The sequence below is a fragment of the Xyrauchen texanus genome, chromosome 46, assembly GCF_025860055.1.
Source record: "Xyrauchen texanus isolate HMW12.3.18 chromosome 46, RBS_HiC_50CHRs, whole genome shotgun sequence".
Classification (NCBI taxonomy): Eukaryota; Metazoa; Chordata; class Actinopteri; order Cypriniformes; family Catostomidae; genus Xyrauchen; species Xyrauchen texanus.
Window position 1 is genome coordinate 19,121,703 of NC_068321.1, and position 18,503 is coordinate 19,140,205.

At 40.2% G+C, this 18,503-nt stretch overlaps 1 protein-coding gene across 1 annotated transcript; it reads left to right on the forward strand.

Moving 5' to 3' along the window:
• Positions 1–1,549: 1,549 nt before the first annotated feature.
• On the forward strand, positions 1,550–3,469 carry LOC127638608 (C-C motif chemokine 5-like). The gene is made up of 3 exons (XM_052120192.1): positions 1,550–1,693; positions 1,922–2,036; positions 2,914–3,469. The coding sequence occupies exons 1-3, from the start codon at positions 1,624–1,626 to the stop codon at positions 3,023–3,025; spliced, it is 297 nt and encodes a 98-aa protein (XP_051976152.1). The 5' UTR covers positions 1,550–1,623; the 3' UTR covers positions 3,026–3,469.
• The last annotated feature ends 15,034 nt before the right edge of the window (positions 3,470–18,503 follow it).

Genomic DNA, 18,503 nt, shown 5'->3' on the forward strand with positions numbered 1-18,503 from the left:
TAAATTCCACAAACAGAGTCTTGTGTCACAAAAGGGATATATTTAAGAACATATCATATTTTTGTTGTGATGTCATAATACCAATTTTTTTTTATTCAGCTTTGTGCTAGGCAAAGAAAACCTTTGCATGTCCAGGTTGGTTTGGCTTGAAATGTGATTTGCACGGAGAGTTTAATTGGAATTGTCGCGAATGTCACATATAAAGCTAACTTTACCGCACTCAAATAATATGTGATTTGGCTTTGAAGCTTGAAGTTACTGCAATGATCAAACTGTCAATATTAAAAAATTAAAAACAATAACAGCAACCGTAAGAAACCTGCACCGAGCGAGTACAAACGAATGAGTCAAATGTCAGCAGTTCATGCTATAATGTGGCTGATGTCATTTGTCATACGTTAGCATGGTTTTTCGAAAGAGGTTGTGATACCGAATGGGCTGTTTGGCTCCTTTAAACATAGTGCCAGAGTTTCTTTAAATATGCTAGTAAGATTTAGTTGCTACATTACAGTTTTACCTCCTCGTTTAAATTGGTCCTGCAGTCTGACAAAAACATTTATAAAAGTACAAATATTCCATGTAGTCTTTCAGTTAATATCATGAAAAAAGCTACATGTATAATAAATAGCAAAATGTTGTTCAAATTAGTTTTAGATGGAGTATAGCATGTCACACCACAGGACAATTCATCTTCCAAGTTTTTCATATCAACTAAACAATTGCCAAGTGGACTATTAATATATGTTTAATGCAGAATCACATTGCGATTTAATAATTTTGAATTTAAACAAAAAATGATACTGTGTTCCCAGGAAAAGGTTATTATTTAAAAATGCCAGGTCAGGATAAGTTACATTTTCCCACACAGTTCTGCTATTGGGGCTTATTGTCACAGAATATCAACATGTGTTTAATGAACTGTATATTTTCTGGGCAATAACGGTGGAAATGTTTATTAGCCCATCCTCCCCTATACTTTTAATTACTTAATATATATATATATATATATATATATATATATATATATATATATATATATATATATATATATATATATATATATATATATTATAATTTTAATTTTAATTTATTTTAAAATGTAATTAATATGTATAATTGTATATAATATATATTCTTTATTTTTTAATTATTTTAATTATACTATAATGTTACATTTTAATTATTATAATTAATCATTTCATTATAATCTTTCTATTATTATACATTAAAGGACTTGGTGTCTTTCTAGTTAGTACAGTATAATGACACATTATGTTTAGTACTCAAGTGATTTGTTTCAAAACCTGTAGCGAAAGAGGAACTGAAAGTTTTGCTAATAGGGCTGTCCCTTTTTAAACGAGACTGCTTTGTTTCCCTCGAGGCCTAAATTAGATTTGTTAAGGTCAAATGCACGTGTGGGAGGGCAGCAGATACCGCTGGATTCTGTGGTAGAATTCATAGTGAAATCCCCTATCTACAACTGAGGGGTCTCCCCGAACTAAACACTCCTTATAAAGGCTGAGGACTGGGACAGTGAACCACACAGCAGCAAGTCCAGCTTGAGTGCTTCACCTCATCCAGCAGACTCTCCATTCATTCATCCAGTCAAACACAGCAGCCAATATGACTACCTCTCGCTTTTGTATTTTCTCGACAGTGGTGGTGCTTCTGGCCGCAATTACGCTCAGTGAAGGTAGGATAAATGAGAACTAGAGATTAGTATATTAAAAAGTTGCTACGATTAAATATATAAATCATTTTAACATTAGGCCTATACTGGTACAGACATTATATCTGTACACGTACAGTCTTGTTTGTATATTGGCATTTATTTTGGTTCAAATGTTGTTTACAGTTTTGTTTACATGTTTATAGAGCAATGCGAACTGATAAATCATTGGTTGTGTATTCTGCATTCCAGGTTTGCGTATTGGAGCAAAGAAATGCTGTTATACCTTTATGGACCGTCCCTTGCCAGCCAAACATGTGGTTGAGTACAGTATGACAAGCCAGCAGTGCCCCACTGAAGCCGTGCTGTTAGTATTTCCCTCCGAATCTCTAAACTTCTTGTTTTCATTTTTACAGGAATAGTTAACAGATTAAATTAATAGTTAATCCAAAAATGAATTAAATTGTACCAAACATGTATGACTTTCTATCTTCTAAAGGACATAAAAAATATATTTTGTAGAATTTTCATACAGATCTTTTCCATACAACAACAATTAATAGCAACCATTGCGGTTAAAGGAATTTTCCGGGTTCAGTACAGTTAAGCTCAATCGTCAGCATTTGTGGCATAATATTGATTAACCCAATATGTTATTTTGACTTGTCTCTCTTCACTATTTCAAAGCTATAGCCCAAATATGCATATGCATGTTAACATGATTTTAGTGTGATAAAGGTACTTAATAGCTTTTTCTGTGTAAAGTTAGTCAATTTTTCAACTTAGTTTCCATGATGATTGTATGTCAGCAAACCCTAAACTCTAAATGACTGTAAAACAACTTTACAGCTCAAATAATAAATTAGTTTTATCAGAATAATTAATGTCAGTGACTTCCATTGTAAGTTGACTTTTTTTATGGTACTCAATATTAGCCACACATGCTGTTCATTTTGAGCTTAAATTGTATTGAACCCGGAATATTTCTTTAAGCTCCAAAAATGACCCCCCCCCCCACGAAGGGGAATATTATCAGTGAATAATGACTTGGACACAAAGCCACTGTATGACTTCAGAAGACTTAAACAACACAAGTTCTATTGACTACTTTTTTGGTGCTGATTTGGTGTTTTATTGTCAATTTTTGTTATATGGAAAAAACCCCATGTGAACTATTCCTTTAAAGTTACTTATGCTGATAAAGTAAATATGCTTAAAATTCTCTATTGTTATTCTCTTTCCAGCTTTAAGACAGTTAAAGGGCGTCTGGTGTGTGCCAGACCCACTGACTCATGGGTTCAGGAGAACATCCAGACTATTAAAAGCAGGCGCATCAGTGCCCAGGTGAATTTGTAACCATGGTGACCTGCATCCTCTGCTTTCTGAACTCGTTTGAAAGCTCCCAAGAGTGAAGCCAGGAAACAGCTACTTGAAAGAATAAAAAAAAATACCTGCACTCACCGACAAATGCATTGTCACTAATTGATCAGCACACTGAAGCTATGGGTTAAATCCCGAATGTGTTTTTGGTTTCTTTTTCCCATTGTTTGAATGTTATATTTTTGACTCATCTTTTATTTGTCTTACTAATGTATTTCTAAAGAGTGTGTTCACTGCTGATACATTATTGCAGACTATTGACTTGAAGAATTACAATTATATCCTCTAGCTCTGTGTATACAATACATAATAGAAAAAAAGATATGATTCTGATTATTTTTATATTGTGTCATTAAAGGATAAACAAGGATAAATAAGGGGGTGTTTGCTGTATTTTATGTAACTTTAATGTTTTTTGCCACAAACTTAACCTCTCCATATTAAAGATTGAATTTATTTAAAATGAACTTGGTCATTGTAATCACTATCTTGGTCTCTAATGGTCATTCGCACTTGAAACTGGTAACCGATGATCGTTTAAAATAGCTAATGTAATTCTGGATTATCTTCCATTTTTCATACTTTTCTTACTTTACCCTGGTAAGTAATCCTGGAAAGTAAGATTTAGAGATTCTACATTTGTAAATTCTCAGTTAATGTTCTACTTAGTGTATTTTCAAGGTTAATACCATTAACAGTAACACAAAACAAGCACATTGTCAATATTTTAAAAATAATACTAAATAAAAAAGAAAAAAATTAGACTCACTTTTCAACACTTTTAAATGTTTCCCTCAGATGCTGAAACGTCTCGGGTTACATGTGTAACCCTTGTTCCCTGAAAAAAGCGGAACGAGATGCTGCGCTTTTGCTAAGCGCTACGGGGAACAACTCTAGCTGTGAACCGAGCTGAATAATGTGTGAAACACGTCAATGAACATTGACTGGAATTTATAGCCTCGGCTGATGTAATCATTAGATGCACCTGCGGCCAGGCTATAAATGGATACGTCACCAGGTGTCGTCAGATACTTCTTTTTGAAGAGCAGTCCTGGGACGTCCCAGTGCGGCAAAGAAGCGCAGCATCTCGTTCTGCTTTTTTCAGAGAACAAGGGTTACACGTGTAACCTGAGACGTTCCCTTTACAAAAAGCTTCACTTTGATGCTGCGCTTTTGCTAAGCGCTACAGGGAACGCAATACCCACGCCGCCGCACTTGGGGCTGTCCAGACCCCTACGGTTGTGCAGTGTACTCACAAAAACACGAGAGGTCTCAGACATGAGCTTGAGATGTCGACTCAAGGGCATAAGAGCCCGGAGTAGCAAAGCATCTAACCCATAAAGTTCGATGAATGTGTGCGAAGAGAACCCTATCGCAACACAAACTTGTCATAAAAACTGATGAATGTGAGCGGAGAGGACCAGCCTGCCACATCACAAACTTGTTCAGGCATGAGCTGAGATGTCGACTCAAGGGCATAAGAGCCCAGAGTAGCAAAGCATCTAACCCATAAAGTTCGATGAATGTGTGCGAAGAGAACCCTATCGCAACACAAACTTGTCATAAAAACTGATGAATGTGAGTGGAGAGGACCAGCCTGCCGCATCACAAACTTGTTTAGGCATGGGCTGAGATGTCGACTCAAGGACATAAGAGTCCGGAGTAGCAAAGCATCTAAACCATAAAATTTGATTAATGTGTGCGGAGAGTACCAACCTGCCGCACCACAAACTTGTTCGGTGTCAACTCAAGGGCGTAAGAGCCCAGAGTGGCAAGAACATCCAAACTATAAAAGTTTAATGAATGTGCGCGGAGAGGACCAACCTGCCACACCACAAACTTGCTGCAGAGGGAGACCTCTAGCCAAGGCTTTAGAGGAGGAGAGCCCTCTGGTAGAGTGCGCCCTAAAACCTACTGGCGAAGCTTGACCGCGCGCCTCGTAGGCCGGGGCAGTAAGGTCCCTCACCCAAAGTGACAACCCGGTCACAGCTTCAAAGTGAAGACTTTACGTCACTAGCAAATGCGGTGGACATAATTCTGAAGGGCACAGACTGGGCAAAGTCTGAGTAGTATTTAGCTGCTCCGACATTACAAACGGCAGGGAGCAGAAGGCTTAGAGAATGACTGGCCAAGGGTCGAGAAAGGCACCTTGGGCAGGTAGTCAGGGTGAGGGTGCAAAGAATGCTTTTGGTCCTACCTGGGGCAACTCAAAACAGGCCGGCAAAAGAGACAGAGCCTGTAGGTACCCAAGTCTCCTTAGAGACGTAATTGCCATATGAAAAACCATCTTGAGAGTCAGAAGTCTACCAAACGCTGACTCTAGAGGTTTTAAAAAAGGGGGGTCTTACCCTATGAAGAGGTCCTAGCAAGGATGCCCACCCGCCCACCGAGGCGTGGCAAACCTCCATCAGGGAGGCGTCTGTCGTTAGCAGCCTGCGACAACAAGACGCACCTAGAATGGGACCCAAGGCAGAAAACCGGGGTCTGAACCACATAGAAAGGGAACGAAGCCTGAGGCGCGTAACCCTATTTAGCCTAGGGGTTTTGGCCCTTGGAAGAAATCCCCTGGCTTTTGGCCACAACAAAAACGGTCTCATGAGCAGAAGGTCCAGAGGGATCACTGTGGACGCGTTCACCCTGAGACCTGGAAATCGTTGATACTGATAACAGTGCAACCTTGACCTAGCCTGACTTTGCTCAGGGTGATCTGAATGGACTCAATACTAGCGGGAGACAGTTGTGCCCGCATTGTGATTCAACTCCATACGATGCCCCGATTGACAGTGTTCTGAGTGGGAGAGAGGACGCTTTTCTTGGCGTTGAGCCTCAACCCCAGAGAAACAGATGAGCTGAGACAATGTCCCTGTGCTGAACTGCCAGTTCTTAGAATTGCGCTAGGATCAGCCAGTCGTCTACATAATTCAGAATGCAGATGCCCCGGAGTCGCAAGGAGCCAGCTCTACATCATGCATTGTGAATGTGCGGGTAAAAAGGGCTAGGCTGGGTGAAAGAACCTGACCCTGGAAGGCTTCGCCCCCGGAATTGAACCTCAGGAACTTTCCATGTTGTGGCAGAACTTCTAAATGAAGTATTGAAGTGCATCATAAGATCGATGGTGACCAGCCAAACGAGTTGTAGGGCTTGAGACACGACCGTCTTGACAGGCATCATCTTGGACTTGAACACCCACGGGTAGTTCAAGCTTTAAGATCTAAGCCAGACGCCACCCCTCACCCTCCACGGGTAACGGGAAGTATTTAGTGTAATAACCTAACTCTCTCTCTGGAAGGGGAACACATACCATGGCCCCTTTAACCAGGAGATTGAGTCTTTTGTTTTTACAAAAAAAGAAATCCGGTTTACGGTAGTGAGAACACGCCGTTGAAACACGGAAAAGCGGCGAGTGAATTAAATCCTGACGCCTTTATAAGACCCACAGAAAAGAATATATCCGGCAGGAGTTTCCACGCTGCCAGGATCTCTGAGATGGGTATTATATTTTAACACTTCCTGTTGAGGGGTTGTCGGGTGTTTCATGTCCTGAATAAAATGCAGGAACAGCGAAAACACCCAATTTTGATGGAAGCCTCTGCAACCCGAAACACCAAAAGGTGGCGGGAATGGAGGGGCTTCGAGGGGGTACCGGGAGGGGTGAAGTGAAGCACGCGCCCGTCCCGAGGGAGCTACCCCTAATCTAGGTGCAAGACCGTCAGGGTTTTCTCTTGGGTCTTGCTTCGGGGGCTGGCGAGGGCGGCGAGACTGTCCCCAATCCCTGGGAGGAGGAGCACGACTCGCCACGCTTTGCTTTTGAGCCTCCCTTCAGTCAGGACCGAGGCGGGTCTGCGGCTTGCTCGTCAAGTGCAGAACCCACACTCAGGTCGTCCAGGGGGTCAGCCTGGTACGCCTGTAACCTGCTGCTTGATAAGCCCTTCCCACTAAAGTGGAGGTTGTCCTACAAGGCTTTGAGGGGAGAGAGGGCTTCTTAAGTGACGATGCCGAGCCCGGCGAGAGATATCCCGCAAGCGTCTCTTCGACCAGCGGCATCACTGAATACCGCTGTGCCTCAGCACCCACGATAGTCGAATATAATGACGTTGAGGGTATGCGAACACGGGAAGAATATATATATATATATATATATATATATTTTTTTTTTTTGGGGGGTTCTCCATGAGCGAAAAAGCTCTTCATGGAGGTTATCAAAGAAGGGAAGGGACCCATGAGGCGTTCCCTTCCTAATTTGGAGCGTTTGGGGGTCTCTTTTTCGCGTGGCCAGTCCAATCTGGCAACCGCACGAGTAACAACATCGAGCAATTCCTCCGTAGATTTTCTGTCGTGGACGGAAAGCTCGGAGGCGGGAAGAGAATCGCGATCCACCTCATGATCCGCAGAAGCGTCGAGATCATGTGTGAAGGACCAGCTGGGTTTGGGGAGAGAGTGAGAGAAAGGGATCAACCCGTCTCTTGCTCCTCAGCCAAATCCATGCAAGAGCCCCACGAACGTTTTTTTTTTTTTTTTGTGAGTGCTGACTCACGGAAGCAAGCGTGTTAAAGCAAATTTGCCTGTTAAAGCAAATCGCAGTGCTCGCACCCACCCTGCTGCAACGCGAGAGCAGCGTGCTCTTACCCCCAAACAAAACAGAGCAAAAACTGATGTGTGTCCTCTTCAGCTATAGAGCGAGAAGAGGGGAACACGCACTGTTTGCGGCTTTCGGTCATTCTCTCTTTTTCTAAACAGAAGAGAACAACGTTCACTGCACACTGCCTAACTGATTCTAACTTCTAACAGAGGAAAGAAAGTTTTGACAGGGTTTGTGAAACACACAGAAACAGAATCGCTCTGAAAAAAGAGTTTCTGACAACACCTGGTGACGTATCCATTTATAGCCTGGCCGCAGGTGCATCTAATGATTACATCAGCCGAGGCTATAAATTCCGGTCAGTGTTCATTGACGTGCTTCACACATTATTCAGCTCGGTTCACAGCTAGAGTTGTTCCCCGTAGCGCTTAGCAAAAGCGCAGCATCAAAGTGAAGCTTTTTGTAAAGGGAACTAAACACAGTGTGAATATTGAATATTTAATGAAGCAAACATTGTTTGCTGTTGCTAAAAAAGTTTTATACCATACACTTGACCCTGTAATTCACCAGAAATTAATAGCAGTGCTAGAGAAGTGTTGCCTAAACCAGGATTGATGGTGTCCTTAGTTAATAGTCGTTAAACCAAGCTTAAAGGGATAGTTCACCCAAAAATTAAAATTCTCTCATCATTTACTGACTTTCTTTCTTCTGCTGAACACAAACAAAGATTTTTAGAAGAATATTTTTTTCTCTGTAGGTTCATACAATGCAAGTGAATGGTGGCCAAACCTTTGACGGTCCAAAAAGGACATAAAGGCAGCATAAAAGTAATCCATGTGACTCCAGTGGTTAAATCCATGTATTTAGATGTTATATGATAGTTGTGGGTGAGAAACAGACCAATTTGTAAGTATTTTTTTATGATAAATCTCCACTTTCATTTTTACTTCCACATTCTTGTACTTTTGTTTTTAGTGATTCACATTCTTTGTCTATATCATCCCGTACTGGACAAAAAGGAGAATTTATAGTTAAAAAGGACTTAAATAATGATCTGTTTTTCACCCACATCTATCTTATTGCTTCTGAACTAATGGATTTAACCACTGGAGTCGTGTGGATTATTTTAATGCTGTTTTTATGTGCTTTTTGGAGCTTCAAAGTTCTGGTTACTTTTCAGTTGCATTGAATGGACCTATAGAGCTGAGACATTTTTCAAAAACAAATATTTGTTTGTGTTCAGAAGAAAGTAAGTCATTCACATCTAGGATGACATGAGTGTGAGTAAATTATGACATAATTTTCATTTCTGTGTGAACTATTCCTTTAATTGTAATGTGAAAAGACATACTGGGATATTTGGGAACTGTTTATGACCATTTTGGTCTGACGTACTAAGAGTGACGCTTTTAACCACAGTTAAAGTTTGTGGTCATGTGTATTACGCTGTCTAAATTGAGAAGTTGACAGAAATATATACCAAGCTCAGTTCTCTTTTCTGTCTGCCAAAACAAAAGTAACCTATGTGAGTGAAGACACACTGTCACGTGTAACTTTCAGGTGCAATAAATGTACAAAAGAATTAAGTAGCCTTTAGATTTAGAGCCTTTAAATTGAGGCTAACCAATTTTAAGAACGTTATAATAATCACACAATCACCCATCAGACATAAATAATTATTCAAGTAATTATGTTGATCAGTTGTTATGGCCAACAGTTGGCACGTTTCGGCACATCAAGCTGTGCTGCTCATGTGGGCAATGATAGTGTGAATCTGGCATAATTAACAGAATATATAGTATATAGCAGGCTATCTATTAATTGAATGTGCAAAAGTAATAAATAAAGAGAATGTCTTTCTCTAAAGGTTTAGTCGTATATCAACAATACAGATGTCTTTCGATGATACAGCGTCTTGCTTCTCCACTGTTGTATATCCTCTACTGACATCTAGTGGTGAAAGTCAGAATGACTGAAATATTTTAGTGGGAATTGATGACCAGTCAAGACCTCTATCATGACAAGTAGAAGCAGTGATTGATATGAATGAACACATCCGGCAGAACTTATGACACACTTGTTAAGAATGAAAGTATTGACCGTATTGGACCAGTGTTTTTTTTTTTTTTTTCACTGTAAACTTCCTCATCCTCTTTTCATCGGAAGAATAGGAATAACTCGATACACATGGAAGGTCTTTATTGAGGATTTTTATGATTAAAGTGTTTTTTCAATAGTAGAGTTTTGAGTCTATAGCTGAACATTTTAAGAATTGTATAGAAAAAAAACATCTAGAGTTTTGATGCTAATATTTAGCTTTAATAAATGAATTATCAGAAAAGAATTCAGTGTCTCATTATGTATTGAAATTGAACTGTTCTGCAGAAGTAAGAGTCTTTTTTGTCAGCTGTGTGAATTGTTTTGAGAGCATTGGCTATCATTTGGAGATAATAATAATCTGAATAATAATCGTATAATAATAATAATCAGAATAATCAGCATACCTGAAAAGATAAACCCAAAAGTGTGTGGCCCAAAGTGCCCAAACAGGTATACTGTACATTAATACTGCAAAGAATTATGGAACTTCAATTCAATTTAAAGAGGTAACTACAAAACAACTTTAAAGGGATAGTTCACCAAAAGGAAAATTCTCTCATCATTTACTCACCCTCATGCATCCCAAATTTGTATGACTTTCTTTCTTCTGCTGAACACTAATCAAGATTTTTAGAAAAATATCTCAGCTCTGTAGGTCCACACAATGCAAGTGAATAGTGACCAGTACTTTCAAGCTCAAAAATCACATAAAGGCTACATAAATGTAATCCATACGTCTCCATGGTTAAATCCATGTCTTTAGAAGCAATATGATAGATGTGGATGAGAAACAGATCAATATTGAATTTATTTTTTATTGTAAATATCCACTTTCACTTTCACAAACTGAAAGTTGAAGTAGAGATTTATTGCAAATAAAGAAAAATCTTTTCTCAGCTAAAGCGATTGCATTGCTTCAGAAGACATATATTAATCCACTAGGGTCGTATGGATAACTTTTATGCTGCTTTTATGTGATTGTTAGAACTTCAAAAGGTAAGTCTCAACATTTACTTTCATTGACCATCTTCTAAAAATCTAATATAATTTAATTGAACTATCCCTTTACATCTATAAACTGTGGTAGTTCCATTTCTGGGAACAATTTTCAGACATGAGAATTACAAAAACAAATTTGCTTCTGAGAGCACAAACATGCAAATCTATTGAAAGTAGGAGGGAAGCAGCTTTACTGTGAATGAAATGTATAACTTATGACCTGCACATTTCTATAATGAGGTCAAAGGGTTTCAAAGCAATATAAAACAATATCCCTTAGTTCCAGGGAATGAGGAAGCGGGAGACGGCATACTCCATTGCAATGAGTAAGTCTTTATTTACAAATAGCTCTTTTCTTTTCAGCAAACACTCCAAAACACACATACACACACAGGTGGTGTGACAATGAAAACACAAACAGCTGTTAGCACAAGTGTACATTCTTAAATACTCATCTTTCCCAGCCTCACTCTCCACATATCGCCGCTCGACCACACCCCCGCATCAACTTACCTCCACTGCCCGATTTAGGCCAGGGAGACGTCCGGCCTGCCACCGACTCCCCCTGCCCCATTCCAAGAGAGATAAAATCGGCTACTGCTATCTGCACCCCTGGCCTGTGGAACACCTCAAACTTAAAGGGCTGAAGTGCCAAGCACCAACGAGTGATCTATGCATTGGTATCCTTCATGCGGTGGAGCCATTGGAGTGGGGTGTGATCCGAACAGAGGGTGAAGGCCCACCAAAGCAGGTAGCACCGGAGGGTGAGGACCACCCATTTGATGGCCAGACACTCTTTCTCTATTGTGCTGTACTTCACTCGCACCGAGAGCTTCCATTACATTAGTCATTAGTCAATGTACAGCAAGGGGCACTCCTCCCCCTCCACTACCAGGGAAAATACAGCCCCCAACCCCCTGTCCGACAGGTCCGTCTGTAACAAAAAAGGGAGAGGGAAGTCAGGAGAATGCAAGAGTGGCCTGTCTGCTTTCAAGAGTGCAGCTTTCACTTGTGTAAATGCCTGTTGGCACCGGGTATTGTTCCTGGATATGTCCCGGTTCCCAGCAGCACCAGCACACCGGCCTAGACCTTACCCCCACTCCTGGTGACGTATCCATTTATAGCCTGGCCGCAGGTGCATCTAATGATTACATCAGCCGAGGCTATAAATTCCGGTCAATGTTCATTGACGTGCTTCACACATTATTCAGCTCGGTTCACAGCTAGAGTTGTTCCCCGTAGCGCTTAGCAAAAGCGCAGCATCAAAGTGAAGCTTTTTGTAAAGGGAACTAAACACAGTGTGGGGGGGGGGGGGAACTACATGAATATTTAATTAAGCAAACATTGTTTGCTGTTGCTAAAAAAGTTTTATACCATACACTTGACCCTGTAATTCACCAGAAATTAATAGCAGTGCTAGAGAAGTGTTGCCTAAACCAGGATTGATGGTGTCCTTAGTTAATAGTCGTTAAACCAAGCTTAAAGGGATAGTTCACCCAAAAATTAAAATTCTCTCATCATTTACTGACTTTCTTTCTTCTGCTGAACACAAACAAAGATTTTTAGAAGAATATTTTTTTCTCTGTAGGTTCATACAATGCAAGTGAATGGTGGCCAAACCTTTGACGGTCCAAAAAGGACATAAAGGCAGCATAAAAGTAATCCATGTGACTCCAGTGGTTAAATCCATGTATTTAGATGTTATATGATAGTTGTGGGTGAGAAACAGACCAATTTGTAAGTATTTTTTATGATAAATCTCCACTTTCATTTTTACTTCCACATTCTTGTACTTTTGTTTTTAGTGATTCACATTCTTTGTCCATATCATCCCGTACTGGACAAAAAGGAGAATTTATAGTTAAAAAGGACTTAAATAATGATCTGTTTTTCACCCACATCTATCTTATTGCTTCTGAATTAATGGATTTAACCACTGGAGTCGTGTGGATTATTTTAATGCTGTTTTTATGTGCTTTTTGGAGCTTCAAAGTTCTAGTTACTTTTCAGTTGCATTGAATGGACCTATAGAGCTGAGACATTTTTCAAAAACAAATATTTGTTTGTGTTCAGAAGAAGAAAGAAAGTCATTCACATCTAGGATGACATGAGTGTGAGTAAATTATGACATAATTTTCATTTCTGTGTGAACTATTCCTTTAATTGTAATGTGAAAAGACATACTGGGATATTTGGGAACTGTTTATGACCATTTTGGTCTGACGTACTAAGAGTGACGCTTTTAACCACAGTTAAAGTTTGTGGTCATGTGTATTACGCTGTCTAAATTGAGAAGTTGACAGAAATATATACCAAGCTCAGTTCTCTTTTCTGTCTGCCAAAACAAAAGTAACCTATGTGAGTGAAGACACACTGTCACGTGTAACTTTCAGGTGCAATAAATGTACAAAAGAATTAAGTAGCCTTTAGATTTAGAGCCTTTAAATTGAGGCTAACCAATTTTAAGAACGTTATAATAATCACACAATCACCCATCAGACATAAATAATTATTCAAGTAATTATGTTGATCAGTTGTTATGGCCAACAGTTGGCACGTTTCGGCACATCAAGCTGTGCTGCTCATGTGGGCAATGATAGTGTGAATCTGGCATAATTAACAGAATATATAGTATATAGCAGGCTATCTATTAATTGAATGTGCAAAAGTAATAAATAAAGAGAATGTCTTTCTCTAAAGGTTTAGTCGTATATCAACAATACAGATGTCTTTCGATGATACAGCGTCTTGCTTCTCCACTGTTGTATATCCTCTACTGACATCTAGTGGTGAAAGTCAGAATGACTGAAATATTTTAGTGGGAATTGATGACCAGTCAAGACCTCTATCATGACAAGTAGAAGCAGTGATTGATATGAATGAACACATCCGGCAGAACTTATGACACACTTGTTAAGAATGAAAGTATTGACCGTATTGGACCAGTGTTTTTTTTTTTTTCACTGTAAACTTCCTCATCCTCTTTTCATCGGAAGAATAGGAATAACTTCGATACACATGGAAGGTCTTTATTGAGGATTTTTATGATTAAAGTGTTTTTTCAATAGTAGAGTTTTGAGTCTATAGCTGAACATTTTAAGAATTGTATAGAAAAAAACATCTAGAGTTTTGATGCTAATATTTAGCTTTAATAAATGAATTATCAGAAAAGAATTCAGTGTCTCATTATGTATTGAAATTGAACTGTTCTGCAGAAGTAAGAGTCTTTTTTGTCAGCTGTGTGAATTGTTTTGAGAGCATTGGCTATCATTTGGAGATAATAATAATCTGAATAATAATCGTATAATAATAATAATCAGAATAATCAGCATACCTGAAAAGATAAACCCAAAAGTGTGTGGCCCAAAGTGCCCAAACAGGTATACTGTACATTAATACTGCAAAGAATTATGGAACTTCAATTCAATTTAAAGAGGTAACTACAAAACAACTTTAAAGGGATAGTTCACCAAAAGGAAAATTCTCTCATCATTTACTCACCCTCATGCATCCCAAATTTGTATGACTTTCTTTCTTCTGCTGAACACTAATCAAGATTTTTAGAAAAATATCTCAGCTCTGTAGGTCCACACAATGCAAGTGAATAGTGACCAGTACTTTCAAGCTCAAAAATCACATAAAGGCTACATAAATGTAATCCATACGTCTCCATGGTTAAATCCATGTCTTTAGAAGCAATATGATAGATGTGGATGAGAAACAGATCAATATTGAATTTATTTTTTATTGTAAATATCCACTTTCACTTTCACAAACTGAAAGTTGAAGTAGAGATTTATTGCAAATAAAGAAAAATCTTTTCTCAGCTAAAGCGATTGCATTGCTTCAGAAGACATATATTAATCCACTAGGGTCGTATGGATAACTTTTATGCTGCTTTTATGTGATTGTTAGAACTTCAAAAGGTAAGTCTCAACATTTACTTTCATTGACCATCTTCTAAAAATCTAATATAATTTAATTGAACTATCCCTTTACATCTATAAACTGTGGTAGTTCCATTTCTGGGAACAATTTTCAGACATGAGAATTACAAAAACAAATTTGCTTCTGAGAGCACAAACATGCAAATCTATTGAAAGTAGGAGGGAAGCAGCTTTACTGTGAATGAAATGTATAACTTATGACCTGCACATTTCTATAATGAGGTCAAAGGGTTTCAAAGCAATATAAAACAATATCCCTTAGTTCCAGGGAATGAGGAAGCGGGAGACGGCATACTCCATTGCAATGAGTAAGTCTTTATTTACAAATAGCTCTTTTCTTTTCAGCAAACACTCCAAAACACACATACACACACAGGTGGTGTGACAATGAAAACACAAACAGCTGTTAGCACAAGTGTACATTCTTAAATACTCATCTTTCCCAGCCTCACTCTCCACATATCGCCGCTCGACCACACCCCCGCCTCAACTTACCTCCACTGCCCGATTTAGGCCAGGGAGCCGTCCGGCCTGCCACCGACTCCCCCTGCCCCATTCCAAGAGAGATAAAATCGGCTACTGCTATCTGCACCCCTGGCCTGTGGAACACCTCAAACTTAAAGGGCTGAAGTGCCAAGCACCAACGAGTGATCTATGCATTGGTATCCTTCATGCGGTGGAGCCATTGGAGTGGGGTGTGATCCGAACAGAGGGTGAAGGCCCACCAAAGCAGGTAGCACCGGAGGGTGAGGACCACCCATTTGATGGCCAGACACTCTTTCTCTATTGTGCTGTACTTCTCTCGCACCGAGAGCTTCCATTACATTAGTCATTAGTCAATGTACAGCAAGGGGCACTCCTCCCCCTCCACTACCAGGGAAAATACAGCCCCCAACCCCCTGTCCGACAAGTCCGTCTGTAACAAAAAAGGGAGAGGGAAGTCAGGAGAATGCAAGAGTGGCCTGTCTGCTTTCAAGAGTGCAGCTTTCACTTGTGTAAATGCCTGTTGGCATTGTAACATGCCTGTATTGTTCCTGGATATGTCCCGGTTCCCAGCAGCGCCAGCACACCGGCCTAGACCTTACCCCCACTCCTGCAGCCCCGCATTCACCAACCTGTTGGGGAGAAAGGGGGGGTTGGGGCAATAGAAACACCCCGGGTCCAGGGAGCAGGCTTTGGGGAAATTAACCCCCATCTCTGGGGGTAGGGACAGGAACAGTATGGTATGGCATAGGGGAAGAAAGAGAGGGAGAGAGAAAAGGATTTGCCAGCTCCCGGACATATCGCCAAGTGGTCCTCTGCCAGCTGGACTGCCTCTTCCAGCGATGCCAGATGGTGGTACTGGACCCACTCTGCTGTTCCCTTTGGCAGACGGTCGACGATGGTGGCCAAACTCACCAAACGTTAGTGCACGGAAGCGCTGTTCTGGGTTACGGCTGACCCGTCGCTGTATGGCTTGTTTTAGGTCCAGACTTGCAACTGGTAGTTGTTGGGGCTCAAGCTGAACCTTCCTCGACAACAGCAGCAATAAACTGACCACCCACTGTGCACGGGACCATCCCGACCCCTCTGCGGTATGCTCAAAAAGTTTGAAGGCCTGGGGTCCCATTTTCACAAGCGTGATCTGAGGAAAAGCAGCCTCTGTCTGGGTCGCTGCTTGAGTATCCCCCCCTGTGGCAGCACGCTCTGGAACACCTGTCAGTCCTCCACCTGGGCTTGCAACAGGGCCTGGAACCGTTGCTCCTGTTCCGACCGCAGCTCCAGGAGGGCCTGATGTTGCATTTGGTGGATGCCGGTGAGGGTCTTGACGATTTTGACCAGCAGCGAGGACTCCATGAATTCAATCTTCCTCGATTCCCGGGTTTTGGCACCACTGTAACAAATTCTTCATTTGCAGGGAATGAGGAAGCGGGAAACGGCTTTTCAGCAAACACTCCAAAACACACACACACACACACACACAGGCAGTTGAAGCACAATTCTCGCTCTCATTTGCCACCGTCTCCTCTCCTTTAATCTCCACAGCTCACTGAAAACACAAACAGCTTTTAGCACAGGTGTAAATCCTTAACCACTCAGCTTTCCTGGCCTCGCTCTCCACAGATCAGCACTTTTATATTTGTGATTCTGTGTACTGAGCTTTAATGTCATTATGCAACTAAATATAATGCAAATAAGCAAGACTGCCATGTAAAATTTGAAAAGTAAAGGTTTTTTGTCTTAATACTTAGAAAGAGCCCTCACCACTTGAAGTCACTGCATAGAGAGATACAGTATTGCTCCTACAGGAACAGTATAGCTAATTATTTAAATTAAATTCTGAGTAAGAACATATTATAGAATGAGCTCTTCCTTTTCATTGTAATTTTTTTTCTGCTTTGTCTCTTCACCAATTCTTCTCCTGTGAGAATGAAGTAGGTACTTTTCTTTTAGATTTACTGAAAGCATGCTTCAAGAAAACAACATGTTGCTTGCTTCCTCTTTTATTTCAGGCCTGCATGCTCAGCAGTAAATGAGGCCGGTGGTTTGAGAATTTTGCAGATGTGAATATTCTGAGAAAAGCCAGAAAAAAGGCTTATTATCAATGGGTGTCCGTGAGAAGCTCACCATAAAAAAAAAATTAAAAAAGATCACATCACAAGAAACTGGTTGCTAAACTTTTACACATATTGTAAGATGGGGTTACACTCAAAAAATAAAAACCTTCATTTAAGCCTTCAATAAACAATTTATAGCTACCATTTCTGTTTATTTATTAATTTGTCAAACATTTGTTATTGTAAGAGCAAAAAATCTGAAGTTTTCCAACCAGGCATGCAAGGAATGCCCAATTTGGAATGCCCAATTCCCACTACTTGGAATGTCCTTGTGGTGGTGCGGTTACTCACCTCAATCTAGGTGGCAGAAGACAAGCCTTAGTTGCCTCCGCTTCTGAGACAATCAGTCCACACGTCTTATCACGTGGCTCGCTGTGCATGACACCGCAGAGACTCACAGTATGTTGAGGCTCATGCTACTCTCTGCCTACCAAACACCCCATTGAGAGCAAGAACCACTAATCGCAACCACGAGGAGGTTACCTTATGTGACTCTACCCTCCTTAGCAACCGGGCCAATTTGGTTGCTTAGGAGACCTGGCTGGAGTCACTCAGCATGCCCTGGTTTTGAACTTTCGACTCCAGGGGTGGTAGTCAGTGTCAATACTCGTTAAGCTTCCCAAGGCCCCTGGCATGCAAGGTCCTTAACATCCAACACACAAACCACATTGATGGTGACACTCAACAATCATATTTTTGGAATTAGATGCACTCACATGACACAAAACCCAAAGGGACAACAAACACAACACCACCCGTGCAAATACTGCAATAAAAATAAAAAATGTAGACATTAATTATGTCATATCTGGGAACCTGACATTACATGTACAGTACATATGGTTATTGCCAATGAAAATTATTTGTCACAATGCAAATTAAGTGACCTTCCATTTTACACATTTAAACTGAATGCACACAATAAAATGAAGTTGTGACAAAACAAATCCAAGAATTGTGTTTCATTTGCCCATTTTAATTAACTAAATTCAACAAGGTGCAAAAATATATTTTTTTAATGTACAGTGTAATATACACACAATATTTACTCTCATACTATTCTTTGATCAGGTGTGGATTTAATATGACATTCGTTTTCATTTAAAAATGTAATTCCTTTCTGTGCCGCAAAATGTCCAATTTGAACATTTGCCTGACACATTCACCCATATGACCACTTGTTTATAAGCACACTATCCAATGAGAAGAAATTGATCAAACTGATTTCTGAA

Coding starts and splice junctions, on each gene's coding strand:
- LOC127638608 (XM_052120192.1), top strand. CDS start 1,624: ATGACTACCTCTCGCTTTTGTATTTTCTCGACAGTGGTGGTGCTTCTG. Junction 1,694..1,921: donor CGCAATTACGCTCAGTGAAG/GTAGGATAAATG, acceptor TCTGCATTCCAG/GTTTGCGTATTGGAGCAAAG. Junction 2,037..2,913: donor TGCCCCACTGAAGCCGTGCT/GTTAGTATTTCC, acceptor TTCTCTTTCCAG/CTTTAAGACAGTTAAAGGGC.